Source organism: Hemicordylus capensis, chromosome 6, assembly GCF_027244095.1.
Source record: "Hemicordylus capensis ecotype Gifberg chromosome 6, rHemCap1.1.pri, whole genome shotgun sequence".
NCBI classification, from domain to species: Eukaryota; Metazoa; Chordata; class Lepidosauria; order Squamata; family Cordylidae; genus Hemicordylus; species Hemicordylus capensis.
Window position 1 is genome coordinate 45,748,804 of NC_069662.1, and position 27,549 is coordinate 45,776,352.

Below are 27,549 nucleotides of genomic sequence, written 5' to 3' on the forward strand. Positions count from 1 at the left end.
AAAGCCATCCAGGTTGTTGGCTGTCACCATATCTTGTGGCAGAGAATTCCACAAATTGATTACGTGTTGTGTGAAAAAGTACTTCCGTTTGTTGATCCTAAATTTCCTGGCCATCAATTTCATGGGATGACCCCTGGTTCTAGTGTTATGTGAGAGGGAGAAGAATTTCTCTCTATCCACTTTCTCCACACCACGCATGATTTTATAGACCTCTATCACGTCTCCCCGCAGTTGTCTTTTTTCTAAACTGAATAGCCCCAGGTGTTGTAGCCCTGCCTCATAAGAAAGGTGCTCTAGGCCCCTGATCATCTTGGTTGCCCTCTTCTGCACCTTCTCCAGTTCTACAATGTCCTTTTTTAGGTGTGACCAGAATTGTACACAGTACTCCAGGTGTGGCCATACCATCGTTTTGCATAAGGGCATTATAATATCAGCAGTTTTATTTTCAATCCCCTTCCTAATGATCCCTAATGATCAACGAGCTGTCCACCACTACCCCAAGATCCCTCTCCTGGTCTGTCACTGACAGCTCAGATCCCATTACCCTGTGTCAGCATTCCTTGGGGTGGGGGGGAGGAATTCTCCAAGGCAAACTTTCTGCTCTCCAGCACTAAATCCTAGGCGTGGGAACGGCCTCAGAGCTGGGGAAGGAGGAAAGTTCATTCACTCCCTTCTCCTATCAGCAGGAGCAAAAACGTCTGAGCTTCTCTCCGGGAGACAGACCAACAAGTGCATCCCGGCTGATCACCTCATCCTCGGCAGCCCCTGGCTTAAATAGAGCCCTGCATTTCAGACTCTCCTCCCCCCTTCCAACCTGCTCTGCCTTCCCTGGCTGGGCAGGTGTCATGGCCAACCAACCCCTGGCTCCCAAAAGGGACTTGTTCTCTAACTCCACCCCCTTCCTTAATATCCTTGCACCCGTTTGCAGCTGTGGAGTTAATATAGTTGCTATTCCCCCTCCACCAAGCTGCCATCTCCTGAGCTGTCCCCGCCCACCCCCCAGCAGCTGTTGCACATCTCTCCAAGCTCTCCCTGACTCCTGAGAGGTAATTGCTGGGGAGGAGATGCAGCTAAAAGCCCTGAGTGGAAACTGTGGTGGTTAGATTTACCACACACTCTGCCCTCCTCCCCCATGGGTCACCCAGCATGCTCTCCCTAACAAGTTCAGCAACCTGAACTAGTTAGTATAGAAATCAAATAAATAAATAAATAACCTCACTTCTTGACTCGAGGCAGGGCAACCAGCTATTTACCGAGCAAGCCTCTTTGCATGCTGGCACCGTAGTGCGTACACAATCTCTCACTCGCTTGCTGTTCTCTATGACTACAAATATTTATATACCACTTTTCAACAGGTTTTACAGTGGTTTTCACAGAAAGATAAATAATAAGATGCTTCGCTGTCCCCACACAATCTTAAAAGAAATGCAAGGTAAGACCAGCATTGACCATTTAAGGGATGCTGTGCTGAGGTTGGATAGGACCAGGTGCCTTTTTACTCAGCTGGGGTAACTGCTAACTCAGTAAAGTTAGTTAGCTACTTGCTAACTTCTCACTGCTGCCACCACCACACCAACACATGAAGGAGGCAAGCTGCACCTGCTGGGCCCACCTATCCATTATGTGGCTCTGCAACCTGCCACTGAATCAGAAGCTCCCCTCTGGCTTCCTCACTGGATGGATGGTCAGTAGGAAGGGGAAAGGTACAGAGGAAGAGAAGCTACTTAGGAGAGCAGCAAACAAAATGTTTCAGATGCCCCCCAGAACTTTGGACACCACAACAAATGCCCCCCGCCCAAGTCATTTGGTCTTCGAAATAGTCACATGTCCTCTATAAAGGTCCCTAGTTGGCACCCCTAAGACAGATAACCAAACTGCCTCAGGGTATGCTCTATCACCCAGGAGTAGCTTGGTCCAGCAGCATCACAAGGTTGAAGTGGGCCCTGAGACAAAATGTGGAGATGGATTCCTCGCCCCTGCTCCCCTGCCTTCTTCAGAGAGGTGGAGCCATGGAGGGGGAGAGTGAAGAACAAGCTGTTGCCTAGCCAGAGGCCCCTGCTCCCTCACTCAGGGGCCCAGGGCCATTTGGCCACCCCTTGTTCAATTGTAGCTATACCCCTCGTCATCTGTATTATGCTGTCAAGTGGCAAGGATAATTTTTCCAATATTAGTTGCAGACGTGAGGTTGATGGTTATTTGTATCCACACACACCCTTAAGTTACTACTTCATAATCTTGCATCTACATTATAAAGAGAATTTTGCATTCTCTCTGCTTTTCTGATCAGGCACATGTATGGCAGAATGGCAATCTGTATCCATCCCATGGTAAATTACCAAGTGATAAATGATTACCAAGTGCTAACTAGACATATGTCCAAGTGGTAAGCTGGTCCTTGTTGTCTGTATGGACTCTAAGGCGCCACACGAGAGAATAAGGATAACAGTTCCCAATGGGACTTACTTCTGAATAAACATGCTTAGACTCATTCATTCGATTTATATACCACCCTTCCTAAAGTGGCTCAGGGCGGTCTACATTAAAATAAAGAACACATAATAAAACCATCAAAATGTTTTTGTTTTTTTTTAACCATTTAAACCAGATTAAAATTAAAACTATGTATCATTAAAAGCCAGGCTAAAAAGATGGGTCTTTAAAGCTCTCCAGAAGGCCTCCAGGCTGTGAGTGTGGTAAGCTCTGTTGCTTGGCTGGATATGACAGATAACCAAACCAACTCAGGATGAGCTTGGGGCAGTTTGGTCACCTGTGTGGGCTTAAGCATCTGATAGGAAATGGGTCCCTATTCTACATACACTTGCATGCTCTTATGATGTGTTTGTCAGAACTTTGAACAAAAGCCTCGAATGCAAAGGTGCTTGAGTCAGCTGAACAGCAAGCAGCCATCAGTGTGGTGCAGCATCTGGATTAAGCCACCACACAGTTCTGGCCCAGGGCAGACTACTTGTCCAAAGAACTCAGTATCAGATTTAATTCCCCTTGGCTGTGTCAGCCCTGAATATCAGCTCAGGGAAGAAGGAGCCTGGATGCTTCCTGTCACTCTAGCACAATGATCTTCACTAGTTTCAATCGAGATCTACCTTGGCAAAATAGTAGTCAATATGAGAGCCATTTCCTACCGGTTTGACTTCCACACAACGCTGCACTTTTCCCAGTGCTGGGGTGGGGCATTAAAGAAAAACAGAGCCCTGTTGAGCCCCAGCGTCATCTTGGAACAGAGCCCTGTGAAATGGAGTCCCTCAAAGTGATCCGTGCACACCTTCCGAGATGACTCTGGGGCTTAAGAAGGATCTGTCTCCCTTCAAGGCTAGACACCCCCCTAGCTCTGGAAGGGAAAGAAGCACCCAGCCAGTGAACAAAGTGCTGGCTTGGAAAGGGTGAGAGGTCACGCGTCCATGTCTTGGCATCAGCCATGCCCTCTGCATCAGCCTGCTTCCGATGCCAGTGCAAGGGCGTGGCAGCGATGTGGCGTGTGTTGTGTGGCAGGGGAGTGCCACAAAGGAAGGCAGTGGTGGTGAGGCGACAGCAGCAGTAGCCTATCCCAGGGCCACTGTCAGCCTCCCTCCCTACACTCCTGTTCGTATGTCTTACTTTATGTCCATTGCTTATGTGTAGTGCGCAATGCTCTAATAACCCCCTGTTAAATTAAAGCAGCGGAATAGAATTAAATCCAATCTATCTATATAATTAATTCCTGTAGAGGGGATGCGTGGGGATGTGGCAAGCTCCACCCCCGCTGCAGCCATGACCAATGGTGGGCCCAGAGGGGGCGACACATGCAAGGGTGGGAGGAAGGAGTGCGCACCAGGAGCCAGTTGGGGCGGCATGCGCCAGGGCATGGTTGGGGCGGTGGGCGAGAGGACAACGGATGGTGGGAGGACGACAGGCGGTGGGAGGAGCCCTGCCACCCCAAGGAAGAGGACGATGAGGCAGAGAGAGGCAGTGATGCCACCCTGAGGAGGAAGGCGAGTGGATGATGGGCGAAGCCCCACCGCCCCAAGGAGGACAACGACGACGAGGCGGAAGGAGGCAGCGGCAGGACAGCCTGGCCCTGGCCCCCTGGGGTGAGACAGTGGTGGCGGCATGGGGGGGGGATGGCTGGGCCCAACTAGAGGCACAGATGCTCTGCGCTCGGGCCCACTAGTAATGATAATATTGGCTGTACTGGGAGACACTGAACATGCACGACAACAATTAGGAACAGCTCTCCCATTTTTATGTTAACTATACTAGCTACCATAAGTTAACAAAAGTTTGTTTCCTCTCTCCCATTCCTTGCTTGAGCAAGGAAACTTCTGTTTCTTTCTCCTTTGTGCTATTTAAGCATAATACCAATTTTATGCCTTTCCAAAAATAATTTTCCAGTGTTGGCTTAGATATCAGAAATCACTGAACAAAGCCAAATAATAGTAATGCAGTCAAAACAATAACTTGTCCAAGTAAATAATGTTACATCAAATCTCATAACATACAAATCTAGTCAGTTGCACTGCAGCAAATCCTTGAAAATATTATGTATTCCCCACTCCTATGTGTCGTTGGAAGTTTCAAAGCAGCCGTCCCCACTCAGAAAGGGGTGCGCCAGGGTTGTATACTGGCTCCACTTCTTTTTAGTTTTTATATGAATGATTTGGTTACCCACTTGGCAGTTTTGAATTTTCACCCTCTAAAGTTAGCAGAGAAGCACATTAACTCATTGCTGTATGCTGATGATACTCTTATCTTGGCAAGATCACCTGTGGGCCTCAGACGTGCCCTGGGAGTATTGGCCTCCTATTATAAAGAAAATCATCTTGAAATTAATTATGCTAAAACAAAGATTATTGCCCTCGGTAAAAAACCTAAGCATCGTAATTGGAAAATTGATGACCACCCTATTCAGCAAGTTTCTACCTTCAACTATTTGGGGGTCTTCTTCTATGCCTCGGGCAGGGCTCTAGGAAGCCACATGCTACCTATGTGTCCCAGAAAGCTCAAAGGAGTACGTCTGCTATTCTCAGGTTTTCCTGGAGTAAGGGGCGGGGGGGTGTTTTACACCTTCTGCTATTAAACTTTTTCTTGCCAAATCTCTTGCTCAGCTTACATATGGTGCACAGCTAGGGCCCCTATCTAGCTTTCAGCAGGTGGAGATAATTCAATCTAAATTCCTTAGAGCTGTACTTTCAACCCCCCATTGTGTCTCTAACACCAGATTGAGACTGGAGACGGGTCTAGTCAAGGTGGAGGCTAGATATTGGATACTTATGATTTTTTACTGGATTAAAATCCATCATTCCCATGGTAGTTTAGTATTTCTTACATTACAAGATTCATTTCATGCCTCCTGGGAACGCAGAATACTTACTAAATTGGCAACATTGGGGTTGTTTCCGCATGCCCTGCTTAAAATGGAAGTACAACAAGCCCGTGCCTTGGTGAAACAGAAAATATTAGACACGGAGCGGCAGGAAGATTTATCTAAGTCGCCGGGTTTTTATTGTAACGATACCACAAGGTTGCTCCTTCATCCTATCTGCAACAATTAGACATCCCCAGATATAGGTTGGCTTTTACACAGGCCAGATGTAGATGCCTTTCCTCTGCTGTTCTGGAAGGTCGCTACAGTGGGACTCCTTATGCGGAGCGTCTATGCCCCTGTGGTGATGGGGAAGTTGAAACAATCGAACATGTTTTGCTTCATTGCTCCTTTTATGGGGACTTGCGTTTAGAATTAATATCTCCACTGCTGGCTCGTTTTCCAGGAAATTCGCCTAGTCAACAAGTGGCCTTCCTGCTTGAGGACAGTATTCCTGCCATCACTCGGAAAGTGGCGGGCTTTTGCGTGGCAGCTCGAAGACTGCGTCAGTTTTTAATTAATAATACTAGTGCTGCTCTATAACCTTTCAGTTATAATATTGTTGGTGGATTAGACTGTTGATTTGTTATCTTTTTAACTGTTATTTATATTTTGTTTTTTTCCCCTCCCCTTGTTGTGCTGGTTATAGACTGCAATAAACTTTGAATGATTGATTGATTTCAAAGCAGCCTTTTATGGGGTCAGGGTTTTTTTGTGAGAAAGCCACCTAATGGCGCAGTAGGGAAGTAACTTACCTAGGGAGCAAGGGGTTGCTGGTTTGAATCCTCGCGGGTAGGTTTCCCAGACTATGGGAATCACCTGTATTGGGCAGCAGCGATATAGGAAGGTGCTGAAAGGCATCATCTCATATTGTGCGGGAGAGGGCAATGGGAAACCCCTCCTGTATTCTATCAAGAAAATCACATGGCTCTGTGGTCGTCAGGAGTCGACACCGACTTGACGGCACAGCCTTGCCTTTCCCTTTCCAAAACATGAAGAATGGCTTGTGACTGTCATGTGGGAGTGTTCTTCAAGCTTTGAAATGTCCCACTCTTTTTTTTCAGGCCCTCCTCCCCCTGCCACCTCTGAGTTCTGTTAACTCCACCCGCTTGCTTGTTGTTAATTGCACTCTGAGCAATAAATGTATGAACATTCTGTTCCACTAACTAACATGAGGCAGCTTTGCAGGTTTAGAGCCCCCTTATGTTTCTTCTTCTTCTTCTTCAGATTTTTTGAACACCAACATATCTTCGGGTCGCCCCAAACCTGCCAGTGCCTTCCACTTGCCTGCATATGCACTGGTTATCCATCCATAAGGATTACAACTTTCAGCCCTTTTGGAAATAGTATACAGATTTACAGATCTGCCAGATAGACTGAGAGGCAGCAGCAAGAGGACACGTAGACAGTCCTTGTTATCAGTCCCACCCAAGCGATGTTGAGTTCTTGTCACTGTTCACCGCTTGACATGAAAAGCAACAAGCCACTCTGCCCCTCCTCACTGGCCCTGCTCCCCCTGCAGGAGCCAGCATGGATGCCACCCCACCCTCTTGACATCCCTGCCTCTCTTGCCCACCTGCCCTGCCTCACTGGCAGAGATTCTGCCCCTCTTTGCCCTCATCAGTGGCCTCAGCTCCCCACAGGGGAGAGACGGAGGGAGAGTCTGTGAGTGTGCTGGCACAGCAGAAGTGAAGAGAGGCCGGTTGCTACTGCGGGAGGCACACTCCATGCCGCCTGGCACCAGTGTGCAAGCAGCAGTGCTGTGTCGTAGAAGGTGAGTGAGGCCACTGGCAAGGGTGGAGTCTGGGCCAGTGAGGAAAGGAACACGCTGATGAGGGAGTTGGAAGTGAGGGGGAAAGCTGAGAGGGGGCAGGGGGGCAGGACAGATGAGGCAGGGGCAGCAGGCAGGTGGATGGTGGACCCCAATAGGGGTGGGGTGCCAGCACTTGGTTCCCCATGGTGCCCTCACCTCCTGAGGACATTGCCTCACATGACCTCATGATAGAGCTGACCCTGCCCAAAAGCACCTGCAAAGCTGTTTCCTCTGCCTTTTCAGAAAGATTTACTTCCAATCAGTGGTCCCTCTAATTTTTTTCACCTCTGTGCTGAATGAGTTTTGTTCTCGTTGGTAGTATCAAAGTAGTGTGTGCGCACATGCATTCAGAGTGGGGCCTTCCTGAGTCAACCTGAGCGGGATCTAAAATTAACTGAGCGGACATCCAGAAACTTGTGAGCATGCGCACGTGCACACATCTTAGAGGGAACAGTGCTCCCAATATGTACATACATAACGTCTGCTTTAAATCTTTACACATTGTGCGCTATGGATTACACAGAGCTGGGGCATCATATTGTCATTTTGCAAGTTCAAGTAAAAGAGCAGCTGTTTTACAAGCATGGCAATTCTGCAGACTGTTTAAAAAACCACATCTGCAAAGAATTTGAAGGGCCAAGATACTCCAGGCCTCTCTTTCTTCTCACCTTCTCCTTGGGCTGCCTCCAGTCCAAAGAACATCTGCGAATTGCAGCTTTGATTTTTTGCAACAGCCATTTGAAAGACGTGGCCGTTACTTTGCCCTGGACTCGAGATCTTGTCATTTGGATGACTGAATCAAAATTAAGGCAAATATGTCAGAGAGCACTGCAGAGTAAAGGCGGCAGAATCTTACAAGTGAACCTTAAAACTAGCCAAGAGAGTTTGTATGGTCTGGGTGCAAACCATAGTTCCAGTTCCGGGCTTGATTTAGAGCAGCCAGCTGTCCCCTCATTTAAGGTATGCTGCCTAGTTTAGTCTCCTCTTTCTTGAATATCATTGCCTTGCGGAACACATTTCAACAATCCCTTATTGTTTCCAGTTTTTGGTCTGCCAGCCTAAATTTAGAACAGCTTTCCTTGCAAATACTGCTTTCTGTGCTTGGCTACAGCAAAGAATTTCTACACCCCAATTCTTCCCTTACAGAGGAGTACTCATTCAAATGTCTCAGATAGCCTTTTCTACAAATACAGGCGATTGCAGGGGCATATCTAGGGTAGGGCAGGCAGGGCACGTGCCCCGGGCGCCACTTGAAGGGTGCGCCATTTTTAAAAATTAAAAAAATAATTTAAAATGGTTGCCGAAAACAAAATGGCTACCACGCATGCTCAAATGGCCTCTGTGAGGCCCTAGGCCATGCCAGGCCTCACAGAGGCCATTTGATCATGCACGGTGGCCATTTTGTTTTCAGCTGCCATTAAAAAAAATTTTTTTTAAATGGCCACCACACATGCTCAGATGGTCCCTGCGAGGCTCTAGAGGCCAGCAGGAAGAGGGGGAACTTTTACAGACCCCCCCCACAGCCTTTAAGAAGCCCCCCAAAGGGGCTACAGGTATTTTTTTAAAAAAATTAATATAAGTCACTGTGCACATGTTTAGTTTGGCATGATGTACAGAGAATCAGGGTTTGTGAATACTGAGCTGAACCTTATGAGCTAGGATTGTATTCATTTGCTTCTTGTGATAAGTGAGTTAAATGTGATGTCTTAATAATATGGCTGTTAATGGTGAGTTTGTCTTTGAATCAGTGTGAAATCCATAGTATTAAGGCCCACTGGGAGTTTCTTGCTCTCTTTCTCTCATTTTAACTGTCTAGAATATATTTCAAGCAGTGACACAGTTTACTCTGCATATCCTTTAATTATTTTCAGAGTATCTGGGGAAAGTCAAATTCTCCATTTATTTTAAAAGCTTGTGTAATAGTGATAATACAATGCATAATAGAGAATTAGACAGGCACTTCTGTTTAGTTTTCCAAGTACACCTCCACATAGTATTTGGGTATTTCATGAGCCCCAGCATACCCAAATTTGTAGTTTTCCAGCATTTTTTGGTCTGGCTATGTCCACTGCTAAATAGTCTTTGAAATATTGAAAGATTAATGTGCTTGACTTATATTTTTCATCTGATATTATGGTAAAGTTATCTGAAAGATGGGTGTCAGATGTTTAGATAGGAGGCGCAATTTCATTGCTTGCCCTAGGCGCTATTTTCCCTAGATACGCCTCTGGGCAATTGTGTTCTTGATTGTTTGGAACATGTGCAGCCAATCCAGGGCAGGTTAGGTCTCACTGAGCTGCTCATAGACAGTACTAGAAGGGTCCCATTCCCGGTTTACCAGGAATAGTTCCTAATTTCTGGTAACTGTTCTTAGTAAATCACTGCCCCCATTTTGCCTTTGGGGAAGATTTGGGTTCGCCTTTTAAATAGTTAACACTCGCATATGCTCAAATGTCCTTGGTTCTTCACAAGTCTGTTTAGCACTTCATCAGTTTCTTACACGATTCTGCTGGATGCAGGACCCCTCTTCGCAGTGGTGTAGGGCAAGCGACAGGTAGATCCTGGGCTGCTATTGAAATACACAATTTAGACTGTTGGAAGCTCAGTGTGACTATTCTTCAACTGCATCAGCATTTGGGAACCCAGGGGTTAGAGGGCCAGAGAGGCAGGATTACATGAAAACACTGAAAAATTATTCCAGATTAGCCTAACAAGGTGTGATTATACGTAGGTGATGTTAGGTTTGGGATGTAAGAAACCCAGGTTCAAGTTAGGGATGTGCCAAAATGCTATTCGGCTGTCCGAATCACGGGCACTTCCCTTTAAAACCGAGGGCATACACAGCTCCTTTAAAAGCAGTTGCACGCATGAGCAGAGGCCATGTGTGTGCTGGCGCTATTCAGGGCACCTGGGAGACACCCTGCCGGTGCGCAGGCATAGCTGGGGGGAGCACCAGGATGGCAGCGAGTGGAGAAGGAGCAGGTATGGACATGCTCTCCTCTGCTTTTAAAAGAGCTGTGTATGCCCTCGGTTTTAAAGGGAGGTGCCCGTGATTCGTACAGCCAAATAGCATTTCAGCCCACATCCCTAGTTCCCCATTTAACCATGATGTTCAATAGGTGCCCTTGGGCAAGTCACTTCAACCATCTCTTACAGGGTGTTGTGAAGTAAAATGAGGCAAGAATTTTAGAGAGCAGGAGCTCCAATCCTATGCACCCTTACCTAGTAGTAAGTGCCACTGAACTCAGTGGGACTAACTTTGAATAAGCATGCATTGGACTGGGCAGCAAACGTTAGAGCAGCAGTTCTCAACATGGTGTACTAGTACCTCTAGGGGTAATTGAAGGCCTCTCAGGTGGTACTCAAAGGCCTCCTGCCTCCCCACGCTGCAGCTTCACTATTTGTTCCCCACCGGAGGCTGTCTGGCTTGTAGCCAATGTGTCTGATGCAGAAAGGGAGGGAGGAGGGGGAAGATCCTCCTCTTCTGCTCCTGATTGGCTGGATATATGCTGAAGCTCAGCATACTCTCCCCTCCCCTCATAGCCTAACCTTCTCTGTTGCTGTCCCTAGACTCTGGAATGCACCCCCTGCAGGGGCGTAACTGTAATTGCACGAAAGGGTTCAAAGAACATGGGCCCCCAGCTCCTGAGGGCCCTCCAGATCCATCCCTCCCTATTATCTTCATCATCTCCCTCACTCTGGGGGGCCGCCAGAGAGAGGGATGGACATGGGCCCCCTCTCCCCTAGTTACGCATCTGGCCCCCCTGCTGAAAGAAGAGCCTTCCCATCAGGGCTGGCTTAGGGTGGTGGCCAAAGTGGCACCAGAGGCTTAGGGGCTGTTTTCCCTCTAAGGTGTGTAGCCTGCCCCACTCCCCCCACGCAGCTATTTTTAGCTTGCAGCCACGCAGTCTCACCCCATGCTGTAACAGTTGCTGTGATGCCATTTCCTGGACCTGCCCCCACTGCCACCTTTTCCCTGCTGCTGCTGTGTTGGCTTTTGCTGCGGCCACGGTGGGAAAATAAGCTGTCTTGTGAAATAAAATAACCAGTTCTCCCCCTCTGGCCGCGGCAAGAGCAAGACCCCTACTGAAACCTGCAACAGGTGCGCATGCACCTTGATAATGGCATCAGAGCACATGCGTGCACACTGCGATTTCAAATAGGCTCTTGGGAAGGAGGGTGCCAGAGCAAAATTGGCCAAGGGCGCCACAACCCCTTGAGCCAGCACTGCTCCCCATCTCTCACAACTTTTTAAAAGTCCCTAAAGGCTTATTTTTCACCCAAGCTTTTTGGCTTGGCTGTGGTTTTAAATTGTTTTAAGGTTTTCATTTCTAATCTGTTGTATGTTGTTGTAATCCGCCTAGAGATGGAAGTTTGGGCAGTCTACAATTTTGAAAACGAATAATGGAGCGGCTTCAGAAAAATAGCACTGAGTATGCTCATTGAAATGAATGGGACAAGTAAGCTTGCCTCAGGTGGCAGATGGGTGGGGGTGGGGCAGAGGCCATTGGCTGCCTCTGCCTGCCTCTTCATCACTGCCACTCCTTCAACTCCCACACTCCCTGGATTTAAAGAGGAAGAGGGGAACAAAGCAGAAAAGCAAGTGTAGAGGAGAGGAAAGCCAGAGTGTCTGCTAAGAGGAGATTCTCCTCCACACCTTTCACTCTGTCCCCCAATTTCTTTTTAAACTCAGGCGCTTGGGAAGATAAAGAGGTGAAAGAGCAGAAGTGCCAGTGCCAGGTAAGGGGGGCGGTGGAGGCAGAATCCTCCCCTCCCTGACTTCTCTTCTTCTCCTTATTATGGCAAGATATGACAGAATCCAGAAGTCTTACCCTGCCCTCTCCCCCAATAGTTTGTGAACCACTCATATAGCGATAGTAATGGCATCTTTTTATTTGCACAAATATACATGAGAAACCGGTCTGGAAGAGGACAAAATACTTATAAAATAACAATTTCGCATCTGTGCCTCCTCCGTCTGCAGCCTGGCATGAGCCACCAGGTGATCACTTAGGCATCTTCATTCACATCTTCTGAGCTTCGGCGTCCAAAGTCCATCCAGGCAGGGTAATGGGTGTTATCAGTCTGCAGATGACTCACTTTGCCAGCAAACTCTGCTGTTAAGGAGCAGACACTGTGGTTAATTGGAAGGTAATTGCAGGTCATGGATTAGCTAGAACCACCCCTGCCTTCCCTTTTTACTCTCTGCTGATGAACTAAGGGGGCATCTAGCAACCTGGTTCTAACCCAGAAGCAACTTTTGAATCACAAGAATCAAAGCTTGTAAATATTTTTCTAGCATTCAGGCTGGTGAAGAAAAATTATGAGGTGGCAGATTTATGTTTGGCCTTAGCGAGAGAAAGTGTTCTCTTCGTGGGGAAAAGCCTTATGTAATCTTTTAAGGCAGAGGAAATGCTTTGGAAGTACCCTCATTGTGTTTGACTGATACCTAGCCTTTCTCCTCAGAACTGAGCTGTGAAGGCGAAACCAAAACTCTGCAAGTACTGATCAGCTGGCTGGCTGTTCTCCCAGCCAGCCACCCTTTAACCAAGACAAACCTCTCCCATTCTGGATCAGTTTTGCATTTTATTCTTTATATTTAAAAAAAAAGAGTCACAAAATCGGTAAGAGGAATAAATGGATAAAATGCACGGATATTCATGTAACAATTTTTAAAAAGCAGAAGGAGGGCAGCTATTGATTGAATTACCCATTATAAAATTAACTATTGAAACCATCTAAGATAGTGACCATCCTTATGGAATACATTCTATAATTATGCATTGCATAAATCAATCCTCTTTTTCTGTAATATAGCCTAATCCAAGCTCCAGCTTGGGAGGATTTTGGAGCGACCCTGGCTACAGTGCTTCATCAGGGAGGCCAGCCTTAGCCGCACTGAAAAACCTGGACTTTCTTTAATAGGAGGATAATCTGTCACAGGACAGACATTAAAGACTCACACTGACCAGTGGGCTGACATTTAGAATGTGAAAACTAGAGAAGCCACCTGTTGTGGAGGGATTGGACTACATCGCCCCTATTACTCCCAGCTCCCTGATTTTGTCAGATTCATTCACATTATACACAGGGAAAATGTAGGAAGGGGGTGCTTGGCATTTCTAGTACCTGGGTAGATTCCCGGCAGGATCTGGGAGATCAAATTCTTCTGGGCCTGGGAAAGGCCTTCTGGCCAATCCCGCCGGACGAGCACTTCGTTGCCACTCCTCTGCATCCGGTCTGGTCCTAATGCAGCCTTCACTTGCTTCCTTATCCTGCCATCCAGCTGGTAGGATCTTGTAAGGGTGGTGCCTAAGAGGGTGGCCAGCAGCAGGCAAGCAAACACCTTGGAATGCATCGTTGGTCTGGAGGGGGTGTTAAAAGCAGATCTGAAGGTTTATCCAGCATTTTATTGCAGCCCCCCCCACACACACACACCAACCCTTCCCTACACCCTCTTTTATCAGCCACCCAATACAGTGATTGATTTGCATATATATGACAAGGTTTTCTTGCATGCAGTTTTGTGTCGCAGGCAAGGCAGGTGGAGAGGGTGTTGCTAATGCAAAAATGATATGTTGGGACACAATGAATTAAAGTTTGAGTGAGATTCTTAGAATGGTCCATTTAGTACAGTGTCATTGTCTTCAACAGCAGCCAGCAAGCTGCCTACCAGCACTTGTTAAACGGGATCCATTTAACAGATGATTTCCCCCTGTTTTTTGCCTTCATATCTGCTGCTTGGAGGTATGGTATTTCCAAGCTCGGTAGCTCTGTTTAACTATTGTGGTTCCCAGCTGTTGGTTGACCTGTGCAACATGCCTGTCTTGTGCTTTTTAAAATAAAGCTATATAATGTTATTTAAACATCCTGTGATAGAGAATTAAATGCCTTAATGGAAGTAGTACTTGAGTATGTAAAATAGAAGACCCTACTTGGAGGGTGAGGTTGGCTTTTAAAAAATATATGCATGCATGTGTATGTATTAAGCATATTTAATGCATATTACACATGTGGTGTGTAAAGGATATTTAGATGCTGTGACGTATCTATAGCTACAAAGATTAGAATCGTTCGGACTATGGTTTTTCCCGTGACACTCTATGGATGCGAAAGCTGGACTTTGAAGAAGCAAGATAGAAAAAGCATTGATGCTTTTGAACTTTGGTGCTGGAGAAGACTTTTGAGGATACCATGGACAGCCAGGAAAACAAACAAATGGATCATAGAACAAATCAATCCAGAATTTTCACGTGAGGCACAAATGACTACACTCAAACTATCATATTATGCAAAGATCCAGCTCCCTTGAGAAGTCCATAATGCTGGGGAAAGTTGAAGGAAAGAGAAGAAGAGGACGGCCAGCAGCAAGGCGGATGGACTCAATTATGACAGCAGTGAATGCACCACTGAGAGACCTTAAAGGCCAAGTTGAAGACAGATCATCCTGGAGAAAATCTATCTATGTGGTTACTAGGAGTCGACACCGACAGCACTGAATCAATCAATCAATGTGTATGTATATATCTATATATCTATAACAGTGGGGTAAGGAGAGTCCTGAAAAAGTAATCCATAAATCCCCAAGAGAATGAGGGAACCTAAGAGGACGTGTACTATCTTTATACTCATCCTATATGTTTATTGTTCTCTTTTCTGTTGCTCCCTCTTTTCCAATTCTTGGGCCCCTTTGGATGGGAGACTAATGAGAGCACTGTAATGTATCCCCCTTAGGGGACAAGGCTGTTCTGGGAAGAGCATCTGCATGCAGAAGTTTCCAAATTCCCTCCCTGGCATCTCCAGGTAGGGCTGGGAGAGACTCCTGCATGTAACCTTGGAAAGCTGCTGCCAGTCAATATAGACAATACAGAGCTAAATGGACCAATGGTCTGACTCGGTATAAGACAGCTTCTTATGTTTTCTACTCTGCTTCCATTCAGAGCCCTTTCAAGACACACACACACTCCTCTTCCTCATTTTAAAAAAGTTTGCAAACTGCCATAAGTCCTGTGACCAGAGGAGGACATGAGATTAAAACACACGAATCACCAATATTTCTTTGTAGGTAGTAGCATTTAGAAATGCACAATAAGGACACATACGTTTTGTGAGTTTTTAAAGAAAGGAACATTTGGGTGCTAAGCAAGGAGAATGAGGGTGACTATGCAGGTGGGCACCACTAGGTCACGAGGGCATAGAGAATTTGGATTTCCCTTGAGTGTTCTGGAGAGCAGTGTATCTTCTTAAGCCCCAAATGGCAGAAAGGAGTTTTAAATCCCATTTCAAAAAACAACATGACCTTACAATGAACAAGCACATCTATGGGGAGAAATGGGAGTAAATTAAAAGGGATGGAATAAGAAAGTCCTAAAGAAGGCAGACAAGAAAAAAGCTTGTGGTCCCAGAGATCCTTCAGTGAAACTGAAACCAACATTTATCCAAGGCAAAATTCAAAAGAGAATTTAAGGATTACTCCCAAGAAGAAACACCAGAGGATTTTCTCAGGTGGTTTCCCCACATCCTCACACAAGAGTTCTTTCCTCTTACCTTGTTGGACTCCTCCACCAAAGCTAGTCTGCTCCAGTCACAACAGGATTCTCTCTTCTCTGTTCTTCCCAACACAGCAAGATACCTTTTAAAAGATGGGTTTGCTCCACCCTCCTTTAGGAAGGGCTCCTCCCACACTTTACTTCAGATCTAACTTTCTTATGCCAGTTACCTATGTTACCTGGGTAGGTTCCACACAGGGACACTTACACTGAGAGAATTGTATTTACTGTAAGTAAACATGTGTAAAAACCTGTGTTCATATCCTGTTGATAATGAGAAATATAATCTTTGATGCTTTACCTAATGTAACATTTCTAATGTTTATGCCACTGAATGCCCTTGCAAACAATTATATATAGGGAAGACAAGCATAAGCCTTAAGAAACACATCAGGGAGCATAAATGCAGTATTCAGAACAACTGTAATGGGAAACTGCTGGCAGATAATTTCCCAGATATGTTTTTGTATTTTGGACTGTCAGACAAATCAATGGTCAAAATTATAATTTGGCAAATTCTATTGAAACTTGTTTGAGAAAGAAAGGCTCCTAGAACAGCTAAATCTAATCAGTTTAGTCACAAATAGGATGAAGGGTTAGGGTCACCTGGAATTCTGTGTGTGTGTCCATGTGTCCCCACCCTCACCCCATCAACTTCACAACGCCTGAACCAATATGAACCAAATCAGGTACAGTTGTAGGGACACACAGAGACCTCAACGGCGTAGTTTGTGATGATGTCATCCACCCCAATCCAAGATGGCAGACACGTAAACTTTTGAGGCGCAAGTGGGCTAACTTGTGAACCGTGTAACCGTTTTGAACCAAATTTGCTACAGCTGTAGGAACACTTAGGGATGCCCTAATGGCATGGTGTGTGATGATGTCATCCACTCCAGTTCAAGATGGCAGCCATATGAACATCTGAGGTGCAAGCGGGCTAATTTGTGGACTGTCTAACCAATTTAAAGCAAATTAGGTACAGTTGCAGTGAGTGACACACAGGGACACCTCAAAGGCGTAGTTTGTGATGATGTCATCCACACCAATTCAAGATGGTGGACACATAAACTTTTGAGGCACAAGTGTGCTAATTTGTGAACCGCTTAACCGATTTGAACCAAATTTGCTGCGGATGTAGGGTCACATAGGGACACCTCAGTGGCATTGTTTGTGATGATGTCATCTACCTCAATCCAGGATGGTGGACGTGTGAATGTTTGAGGTGCAAGTGGGCTAACTTCTGGACTGTCTAACTGATTTGAACTAAATTAGGTACAATTGTAGTGAGTGACACACAGGGACCCCTCAGTGGTGTAGTTTGTGATGATGCCATCCACCCTGATTGAGAGCCCATCATGGTGTAGTGGTTAGAGCACTGGACTAGGACTGGGGAGACCCGAGTTCAAATCCCCATTCAGCCATGAAACTCATTGGGTGACTCTTGGCCAGTCATGTATCTCTCAGCCTAACCTACCTCACAGGGTTGTTGTGAGGGTAAACATAACCTTGCACACCACTCTGGGCTCCTTGGAGGAATAATGAGATATAAATTTTTTTTAAAAAGAAAGATGGTGGAACCATAAACGTTTGAGGTACAAGTGAGCTAACTTGTGAACCGCTTAACCGATTTGAACCAAATTTGCTACAGCTGTAAGGACACATAGGGACACCCCAATGGCGAAGATTGTGACAATGTCATAGACCCCAATTCAAGATGGCTGACACATAAACATTTGATGTGCAAGTGCACTTACTTGTGGATAGTCTAAACTCCTCCTGTATTCTACCAAAGACAACCACAGGGTTCTGTGGTCGCCAGGAGTCGACACCGACTCAATGGCACATTTTACCTTTACCTCTAGTTGGGCAGGATCCAGACAAAATCCTATTGAAATTAATAGGACATAAGGTAGTCAAGACTACATTTCTCATTTATTTCAATGGTGCTTAGCCATGACTTACTTAGGGCAGGTTCACATGATCGCTGACAAATCACTAAACCAGGAACCACTAAATCTGGTTCCTGATGAGCATATGCTCCCAGTGGGCATGCGTGAGGCCTCCAACTGCCTGTTCCCATGCTTTACTTCCCAAGATTCCATTGAGAGTTGCCCAACTTCTGTAACTGAGATTTCCATAACTGAGATTTGAAGATTGGCAGAGAATTCCAGTGACCTGGTAAGAAAACCGGTGGTTGTCGGCTTCACACTGTCTTGATAGCAATCGTGCAAACCCACCCTTAGTCTGGATCCTGCCCATCTTAAACTACTGGAAAGATAAATATTTGGTAATAACATAAGGTATGAACTAACAAATAACCCAAGAATGGTTTTGTTTGGATATAGATGGAAATAAGTTTTGAAAGATGACCTTGAATTAATTACTTAATTTTTGATGGTGGTTAGATTATGTATAGGTAAAGCCTCATGGGGGGTGGAAATCCAACCACTCCGTCAAATGGGTGGGTTACACTATATTTGGAGGGTGATGCTTATCATTAAGCTCACCTATTATAAAAATGCAAGAGCAGAGGATAAAGATAACTTTTATATTACCAAAGTTATCTTTGAAATGGGAAGAAGCAGCTTATAAATAAAACATGAATATAGAAGATAATATTCACCCATACACATTGTTTTCTAGTATTTGATGGAAATTATCTATTGTATTTTTATAATATGAAATTGATTGATTTTTAAATACTTTTACGTGTCTATATTCTTCTGCATCAATTAAAAATTCAGCTAAAAGCTCTTTTGAAGTCATGTGGTCACAAGCATTCTCTGATTGAGATTACATTGTCATTCAGATGGACTTCTTTGATCATTTTCCTGTTGTCGTCACCACTTCCATTTCTCCATCCTTTGCAAAATATTTCACTGAGATAAAGATAGATAGATAGGTCATCATAGTGTCTACCTGCTGCCACAAGAGCCATTAAGAAAGCGGAAATGGGCCTCACAGCTGTCATGCAATACAACAAATTCTTGTTTCATTGCCTTCTCTTATTCCCGGCCAGGTTTCCTTAAATAGCATGCTGGGCTGAGCCTCCCCAGATTGCTGCTGTCCTCAAACACTCATCTTTTAATGCCAGTAACACATGAAAGTAGAAGTTTCAAGTATCTGGTGTAATTAATGCTCATGAAACTATTCCAAGACAGTAGCCTCATGGAATACAGAGATATCTTGAAGTTCTGGGAGGCTGCCCATTCAATAGAAAATGCTTTGGATACATAATATTTAGTGTAACATTAAGCCATTTTAGATGCAGCAATACTATGTGTGGGTTTGCAATTTATTTCTGCTTGCTGTACAGCACACTTCTCCATCTCTTACAAAAGGTATCTTTGGAACTGATCTTTGTGCTTTCTGTTCTTATTGTCGTGTTGAAAATGGCTCTAAGAAACTGGGCATCCTGGGGCATTCATAGACTGGAACTCTATGGTCAAAAGTTCAGCTGTGTACATCACACAGTGTGCTGGAAGCTTTCATTTGATTCTGCATCTTGAATTAATATGGGCAAGAGAGGGAACAGAGCAAATCATTCAGTGATAATAAATTAGCCATTCTCAAGTGAATGAGATCTTACCCTAGGGCAGGGCTGCTTTGGCCCTCCTGCAGATGTTGGCCTACAACTCCCATGATCCCTGGCTATTGGCCACTGGGCTAGGGATTATGGGAGCTGTAGTGCCAAAACAGCTGGGAGGCCTACGTTGAGCAGGCCTGCCCTAGGGCAATGCATCTCTTTCTGAGGCAATGCTTTCCAGGTCTCTCTGTTAAGAGTGGCTGCGTGTAGACTGGGTCTTCTGTTAGTTGAACCAGACCTCCTGGACTTTAAGATAAAGGACAATGGAACACAAAGCATAATGAGCTATACCAACCATTCTGTAGGAATATCTATTGTATGGATGAATTGAACAAGAACATAAATGACACAAGGTATATTTTTGGCTTATTGTGTCCTCTACCCAAGGTTAGAAAAGCTTGCAATGAGATAATTGTAGTCCATCAGCTAGTTGCCACACATGATAAAAATCAAGGACATGGCAAAGAAAGAGGCAGTTTCGAGAATGAAGGTCAGTTTTGTGAGACTGGAATGGGATGTATTAGAATTATCAACTGTAAGTCAAACTCAATACCTTTCCCAATAATCACAAATAGATCCCACCCCCCTCTCTCTTTTGCCTCAGAAGCAGATAAAAGTTTGGAAAAATAAAATGTATTACTGCACTTTGGTTTTGAGAATTACTTGATCTGGAGTAACCATTTCATACTCGCAATGACCAACCTTGTTCAGAATCATGTATTTGTGCATGAAAAGAGTGGGAAAACATCCTCCATCTTACTACTCTAATCACACTGTTTGCACTTCCTCTTGGTAGTTTGGAGGTGATTGTCTTCACTAAGCAGTCTTGGCACCCTAAATTGCTGCTGCTTGGTGTAATGCAGTTGCACCCTTTCTCAAAAGTGAGCCAATGGCTGCAATCTTAAGTGCTTTCTAGGAAATCTATCCCATTGAACTCAGTGGGACTTAATTTCAAGTAAATATGCTTAGGATCAGGCCGATTGGGGGATAAAAAGTTTACATGGGAAGCTGCCTTATATCAAGATACACCATTGGTCCATCTTGCTCAGTATTATGTACCATGACTGACAGTGGCTCTCTGGGATTTCAGGCAGGGGTCTTTCCCAACCTGTCCCTACCAGGGATGCCAGGGATAGTGCCTGGGACCTGCAGCATGCAAAGCAGATGCTCTTCTACTGGGTTACAGCCCTTCCTCAAGACCACTTGGGAAGTGGTCTAACTTCAGTGCTCAGACTGGCACTAGTTACCTCCCTGGTAATAACATCCTTTCCTTTGATACTTGCATTGCCATATCACCAACTTTTGTCTTACCCATCTACATAATCAAGACATGAAGTTCAACTCACCTCTTCCTCTAGCACAGGGCTGCTCAGCTTGGGCCCTCCTGAAAATATTGGCCTACAACTCCCATAATCCCTGGCTATGGGCCACTGTGGCTGGGGATTATGGTAGTCCAAAAAACAGCTGGAGGGCAGATGCTGATCAGCCCTAGCATGTTCATTTCAAGCTGCTCCTACTTACCTTTAAGTATCTCCACTCTCTTATTTCTTCCTTCCTACCTATCCTCTTCTTTTGCTGTGTCTGCCTCATCCTTTTCACTCCCCTGCCACCAATCTTTAAGCCCAAGAACTCTACCTCCATCTCCTAAATGCATGCATTTTCCTCAGTTGCCACTTATCCCTAGAATGCTCTCCATGAACATTTGTTTTGCTCCCTCAAGTATAATCTTAACAAAGCTTTGAAAGACATGTCTGATTTGTTGCATGATGTCTTCCATTTCTTGGGACATGTTCTTGTGATCATGTATCTTCTTTGATTGTAATCTTCTGGATAGGAACTATCAATTTTTAAATATTTGTAAATCTATTTTTACAAGTTAATAAAGCAAAATATATAATCTGTAGGTTTTGTGGCTAGGCCTTTATCCTCCCTAACTGAAAAAGGTGCATGTAGGCGGAGCGGGGCAGGAGGAATGGGGAATATGATTCGCCTGCAGAACAACTGAAGAACTGGGATACAATTAACCTGAAGGGTGATCTATGGTGAATGTTGGAATAACACAATGTATTGAACAAATGCCAGTCTCTAAATGGTCCCTTGCAAATAAATATCACATTCAGAGACCACTGATTATATTTGATAGTTCTCTTAAATAAAAGGTCCTAACTTTAGAAGTGTTTATAATAGCAATAGCACTTACATTTATATACCGCTCTATAGCCGAAGCTCTCTAAGCGGTTTACAATGATTTTAGCATATTGCCCCCAACATTCTGGGTACTCATTTTACCGACCTCGGAAGGAAGGTTTATAAGACCACACTTTATCCCCTAAACTAACCTACAATTATGCATCTGGCCTCCTAGTTAAGAATATGGATTGTAATCACTACTCTGCACTTACAAACAGGCCTTTTAATGTTTTCCTTCTGCTTTTACTGAAGAAAAAGACCAGTCGCTCCTTTCCTGATACTGGAGCTACGAAAAGTTGCTCCAATTTCTTCCTCTCCTTACCACACCAAAACTAGCTTCACAAAGGCAGGCCTCCCTCTGAATACCCTATCCAAAGGGCTTCAACATGGATGGAAGAAAGAGACATCCTTCACACTTGCAGTGGCTGACGTGATGCACAAGGTGACAGGAGGGCACTGCTGCTGTGGATGTGGAAGCAGCGGCACATCTGGGGGAAATGCCAGTTGCATCATTATTGTAGTTTCTCCCATTTGCCACAACTGGCATTCTCCCCAGCAATGTTGCAAGACCGACCCTTGCGCATCAGTCAGCTGGTGTCTCTAGGCCCCTGGTCAGCAACTAGTTTTTTTAGAAGGCTGCTGTGAGATGACAATGCGTACCAAGCCTCCTTACCCATCCCGCAAAGTAGATTGCTGGCAGGACCCATGACCACTCCCATCCCACTTTCCTCTTTCATGGACTTTTATCTCTGACTGGCAAATGCAGCAGGGGGGCTTCTTGGCATCCTTTGGCCCTGAAGCCATTGCAAAGGCTCACATATTTCTTGAACAACGTTCATGTTTCCCCCACACATGGCCCTCCCACCATCCTTTAGGATGTGCATCAGCCCACAGAGCTACTCTTTCAACAAACTCTTACTTGGGAGTAATGGTGATGTCAATAGCAAGGGAAATGGGCAGGTTAATGGGAAAGCAACCACTTCGCATTTCTGACAGGAAAACAAACAGTTTATTCTACCATTACTGGATGACCAAAGAAGGAAAGACAGTTTTTTCCCCACTGACTGTTTTATTGCTCTTGACTTATTACTTTACACTTGGACACCTTCTCTGATTAAATATACATTCTCTGAAGTATATGGAGTAGGGCTGCCACCTTTCCCCCCACCCTGACCAAGGCTGTAGAAAAGGCAGAAATGCAACTATGGAAGCTTTTCAATGTAGTGTATTCTACCATAACTCTAAAATCGAACCTGATTTTCCCATTGAGTCTATTGTATGTGCCACTGAGAGGGAAAGCAGCATGTATAGAATATCTTTGTGTCGTGCATACAGATATTAAAGTCAAAGAGCCTCAACCATGAAAATAATATGAAGATGTTTCCTCAGACACAAATATATTAAAAAACAAAGAGCAAAATCTGTACACGGCAGCTATTTTCCTAGGCCAGTGGTTTCTAAATTCTGAGGACATAGGAAGCTGCCTTATACTGAGTCAGACCATAGGTTCATCTAGCTCAGTATTGTCTTCACAGACTGGCAGTGGTTTCTCCAAGGTTGCAGGCAGGAAACTCTCTCAGCCCTATCTTGGAGAAGCCAGGGAAGGAACTTTGAGCCTAGATGCTCTTCCCAGAGTGGCTCCATTCCCTGAGGGGAATATCTTGCAGTGCTCACACTTCTAGTCTCCCTTTTGTATGCAACCAGGGAGGACCCTGCTTAGCTTAAGGGGACAAGTCATGCTTGCTACCACAAGACCAGCTCTCTTCCTGCTGTGGAAGGAGGGAGTGGGTGGGACCACAGTTCTCCTTTGCTTGCTTGCTTGCTTGCTTGCTTTTTGTGGAGACGTTTGACTTTTTTTCCTGCCCCTGTGGAAGGGTGCTTGAAAGGTTCTTTCCCTAATTATTTCCCACTCTTGAACCCACTTCTTCCCACTTGGAGCCATTCATCCTCTTCTATTCTTTGGAGTTTCCATGACAGGGATCTATACTTGCAAAGGCAATCTGTTTTTCAGTATAAATTTTAAAGAAGTGTGTTTTTTCAGCATGTCGTAGAAACTTCTTAGAAGGCACTTTTACAGCATTCCCCTCTCTCATTTTAATCATGGTGTCAGGGACCACAAAGAAACATTAGTGACTGACCTCTAGCCGACAGCTTTAGAAACAATGGCCTATACTAGGCTTCATGCTCAGCATGGGCACAAATATTCCTTGAAGTAGAAATGCAATACAAATAGTATGCAAAGAGCACCCTCGTGTGTTCAAATAATTGCACTGTAACACTGGGGATGATGGGAGTTGTAGTTCAGCAACATCTGGAGGCCCCCAGGTTGGGAAAGAACCACTGTGTTAATGCATTTTCCAATACATACTTTAAAAATGAAAGGTACCTAGGACTAAATGGACTCCTGTGCATACTTTCATGCTAAACCTGTGATCGTAAAAGCATTCATGAGGAGGAAACTCCATTGAACATAGAGAGACCTGCTGATGAGTAAAAATGCTTACAATCACATTATATTCCTCACACACTGAGGAATGTTTATGTTCCTCCAGCTAGCTCTCATTCTTATAAAGAGAGCTCGTGGACCAAGTTGGAGAAATTTATTGCAGATATTCAAACCACTTTTAGTCTTATTCATCTGATTTTGGTGGGGGATTTTAATGCGCGAATGAGTCCAGGACTACTTTTGGGAAATATCATCATTTTCCACTTCTCCCCCCAACTCCTTTTTCGCTTTTGGTTATACAATCAAAAGACACTAGGTGTGATTTTCAGGGATTTAATCTCTTGCTACTGGCCATGAAGGAGGGTTTATGGCTGCTTAATGGCTCAGTTCCTTCAGATTTTCTGGCGGAATATACACATTATGTTGCCATTTCCTCCAGTATGTTGTTCAGGGTTTTGAATTTCCAGATTATCCCCAGACTTGAAAGCGACCATCACCCGATGCTTTTGAAGTTTTGGTTGGGTGTTGGCTGAAGAGGTGCAGCTGGACCGGTGGTAGGAGAATTTTGGAACACAAGTCACCAAAGATTGAGGTGGTCTGAGGAACTTGGCACACGAGTTGCTAATGTGCTTGGGTCAGCAGAGGTGTGTAGTTTACGGGAAGCAATTATAATAGGATCTATTGGCTCCCAGAGGTGTTTAATGTTAGATCATTTTTCTTCAGTCTTAGCACTGTTGTGCCCAGTTTTTGTCACCTCAGTATATCCAAGTAAAAATCCAAATCACGCCAAGTCCTTTTCTCATTCCTGGTTTGATTGGGATTGTTGCGCATTGCCAAAAATAACACACTTAGGGCTTTTTAAACTTATAGAACAGCACCCTCTTTGGAAAATAGGCAAAGGGCACTCTCGATGAAATCCGCCTATAAGAGGTTGCTTAGGGAGAAGAAGGCACAAGCCGTTAATAAAAACCAGCTTAATTTAATTGAGGCCGCTAGGTCTAACAATCGGTCTAAGTTTTGGAGGCTTGTTTCACCCGCTCTGTCAAAAACACCTACACTTCCAGCTTCTGTGATTCCAGCTCAGGTTTGGGAACAACATTTCCTAAAGCTTTATAGTAAGGCTGATATGGTTTATAATGCTGAGCAACCAAGTGGAGATACTCTTAGGTGGAACCCAGTCTCCTTTTCAGAGATTGAAAAACTTATTCAGAAATTTAGTAATGGCAAAGCCCCTGGTAGTGATAACATTTCTATTAGGGCTATCAGAGCAAATCTTGATTGGTGGGTTCCCGTTTTAGCCTCGCTATTTACCTATATAGATACAACTGCTAACATACCCAGCGATTGGGGCCTTGCTATAACAATTCCTCTTTTTAAAAAAGGTAGGCATGAGGACCCAGCCAACTATCGTCCCATTCGCTTACTTAATATTATTAGTAAAATTTACGCGAGGCATCTTTTGATAAAACTTCTAGACTGGATCGAGGCAAATAACATTTTAGCTATCGAGCAGGCAGGCTTTCGGGAGGGTCGTTCCACCACGGAACATGCTTTTACCCTTCAATTTCTGGCAGAGAAGTATTCTAGGTTCCCAGGTTCAGCACTATATGTAGCATTCATTGATCTTAACGCTGCATTTGATTCGGTTTCTAGAGAGAGACTGTGGTCTAAACTGGAAGTTCTTGGAATAGATAAAAGATTACTCAAATTTATTGTTAGTCTGCATAAGCATACTTGTTAGAAAGTTCGTTATGGCCCAACTGGACAGTTAACATCGGAAAATTCAACTTTTAGAGGAGTACGTCAGGGCTGTATACTTGCTCCTACTTTGTTCAACATCTATGTTAATTCTCTGGTTCCTTGTTTATCCACCTTTTGTATTCATCCACCAAAGTTAGCCGATAGGCACGTCTCCATATTATTATATGCGGATGACATGGCTATTATGTTGCAGGCACCTGTAGGCCTTAAGCGTGCCCTAAGACTGTTCTCATCGTTTTGTAACCAAGAGTCTATTGAAATAAACTATAGTAAGACTAAAGTCTTAGTGTTCGCCAAGCGAGCTAGGCGTTATAATTGGTCCATACAAGGACACAAGATTGAGCAGGTTAATTCCTTTAAATATCTAGGAATTACGTTTCACTCTGTTGGCTCTAGAAATGCCCATTTTAACTCCATCAGGCAGTCTGCTCAATTGGTTGTAAATAAGATCAAATCTTATCATTTTACACATGGTGCTGCTTTTATACTTGTGACAGTGAGACTTTATACAGCCAAAGTACTGCCTTTGCTCTTATATGGAGCCCAACTGGGACCTGCAAGTAATTTTGCCCTACTGGAGGCTATCCAGACTAAATTTATTAGATGCATTTCGCAAGTACTGTGTTGTGCTCCGAATGCTGTCATCAGAAGAGAAGTTGGGCTTATTAGGTTGGAATCCTTATACTGGTGCTGTATTTTTCGATTTTGGTTAAAACTGAGTTTTGGACAGGCGGGTTTAGCCTCTTTGGCTATGAATGATGGTTTTAATTTGAGCTGGAAATGAGCTGTGTTGAGTAAATTTTCTTTTTTTGGCCTCTGCATAGAGGATTTGCATACTGTAGGAATTGAGCAAGCCAGGAAGTTAGTTAAGCAACGTGCCCTGGATATAGAAGTTCAACAAGAAGGTGCATGGCTCAAGCAGGGTTTATACTTAGGGAGTCAAGCTATTAATCTTAACCCAGCTAAGTACTTTGATGTGGTGCTTGTCCTTAAATTTAGACGAGCCCTCACTTTAGCGCGTTTAAATGTTCTTCCTACAGCAGTATTGGATGGCAGGTTTAAGGGAGTTCTGCTATTTTTACGACTTTGCCCATGTGGCAAAGGGGTTATAGAATCCACCTTGCATGTTATTCTTTATTGTGATTTTTATAGTGAACCCCGTTTAAGACTTATATCTCCTATGTTAGATAATTTGCCTGGCCGGTCTGATGAATTTTATTTAAACTATCTTTTAACTAATGTGGACACTGATATTATCTCTGTTATGGCCAGGTTTTGTTATATAATTTGTAAAATACGTACTGGTTTATTGTAAATGTTTGCTGGTCAATGACCGAATAAACTTATATCTGTACATCACTTCATTTATTTTATTTAAAATATTTATACCCTGCCCCTCCAGTACACTACTGCTCAGGGCGGCTCACAACAATAAAATAGACACAATAATATACATGAACCGCCCTGAGCTATTTTGTAAGGGCGGTCTAAAATTGAACAAACAAACAAACAAATAATAAAAACCACAATCAGTATCAAGTTCAAATTAAAAGTTATTTTAAAAGCTAAAAACTGAAAATTATAAAAACTAAAGAACCTACCTGATATATCCAAAGATGGAACATTTAAAAGCTTTCTCTAAAACTTACTTCTATTCCTGCACATTTTAAAAGACATAATGCCTCAAACCTGCATACGAGACCCCGTGAGAAGACAAATGAGGGCAGAGAGAAGCACAATATTAATGCTGTTGGCACCTTGGAAAGACTCTTGCTCGCTCATAGATACAATTTCACTGCTAGTGACGTTGGCTAATATCCTAATGCTGCGCTTGCATAACAAACA

The 27,549-nt window shown here is 44.3% G+C and overlaps 2 protein-coding genes across 3 annotated transcripts in view; one reads left to right on the plus strand and one right to left on the minus strand.

The window, feature by feature from the left end:
- The window catches only part of LOC128329000 (keratin, type I cytoskeletal 17-like), a 213,631-nt gene that overhangs the window by 128,327 nt on the left and 57,755 nt on the right, over positions 1–27,549 (plus strand). The gene's annotated exons all lie outside the window — the stretch shown is intronic.
- Positions 12,039–27,454, minus strand: LOC128329002 (gastrin/cholecystokinin-like peptide). 2 transcript variants are annotated; one of them, XM_053259358.1, is made up of 3 exons: positions 27,306–27,454; positions 13,299–13,534; positions 12,039–12,286 (listed from the first exon to the last, which is right to left on the minus strand). In XM_053259358.1, exons 2-3 carry the CDS (start codon positions 13,525–13,527, stop codon positions 12,180–12,182), a joined length of 336 nt encoding a protein of 111 aa, XP_053115333.1. In that variant the 5' UTR covers positions 13,528–13,534; positions 27,306–27,454; the 3' UTR covers positions 12,039–12,179. The 2 variants fall into 2 exon arrangements, with proteins under 2 accessions (XP_053115333.1, XP_053115334.1); XM_053259359.1 differs by lacking the exon at positions 27,306–27,454 and adding an exon at positions 15,717–15,821.

Coding starts and splice junctions, on each gene's coding strand:
- LOC128329002 (XM_053259358.1), bottom strand. CDS start 13,527: ATGCATTCCAAGGTGTTTGCTTGCCTGCTGCTGGCCACCCTCTTAGGC. Junction 12,287..13,298: donor CCTGCCGGGAATCTACCCAG/GTACTAGAAATG, acceptor GCTCCTTAACAG/CAGAGTTTGCTGGCAAAGTG.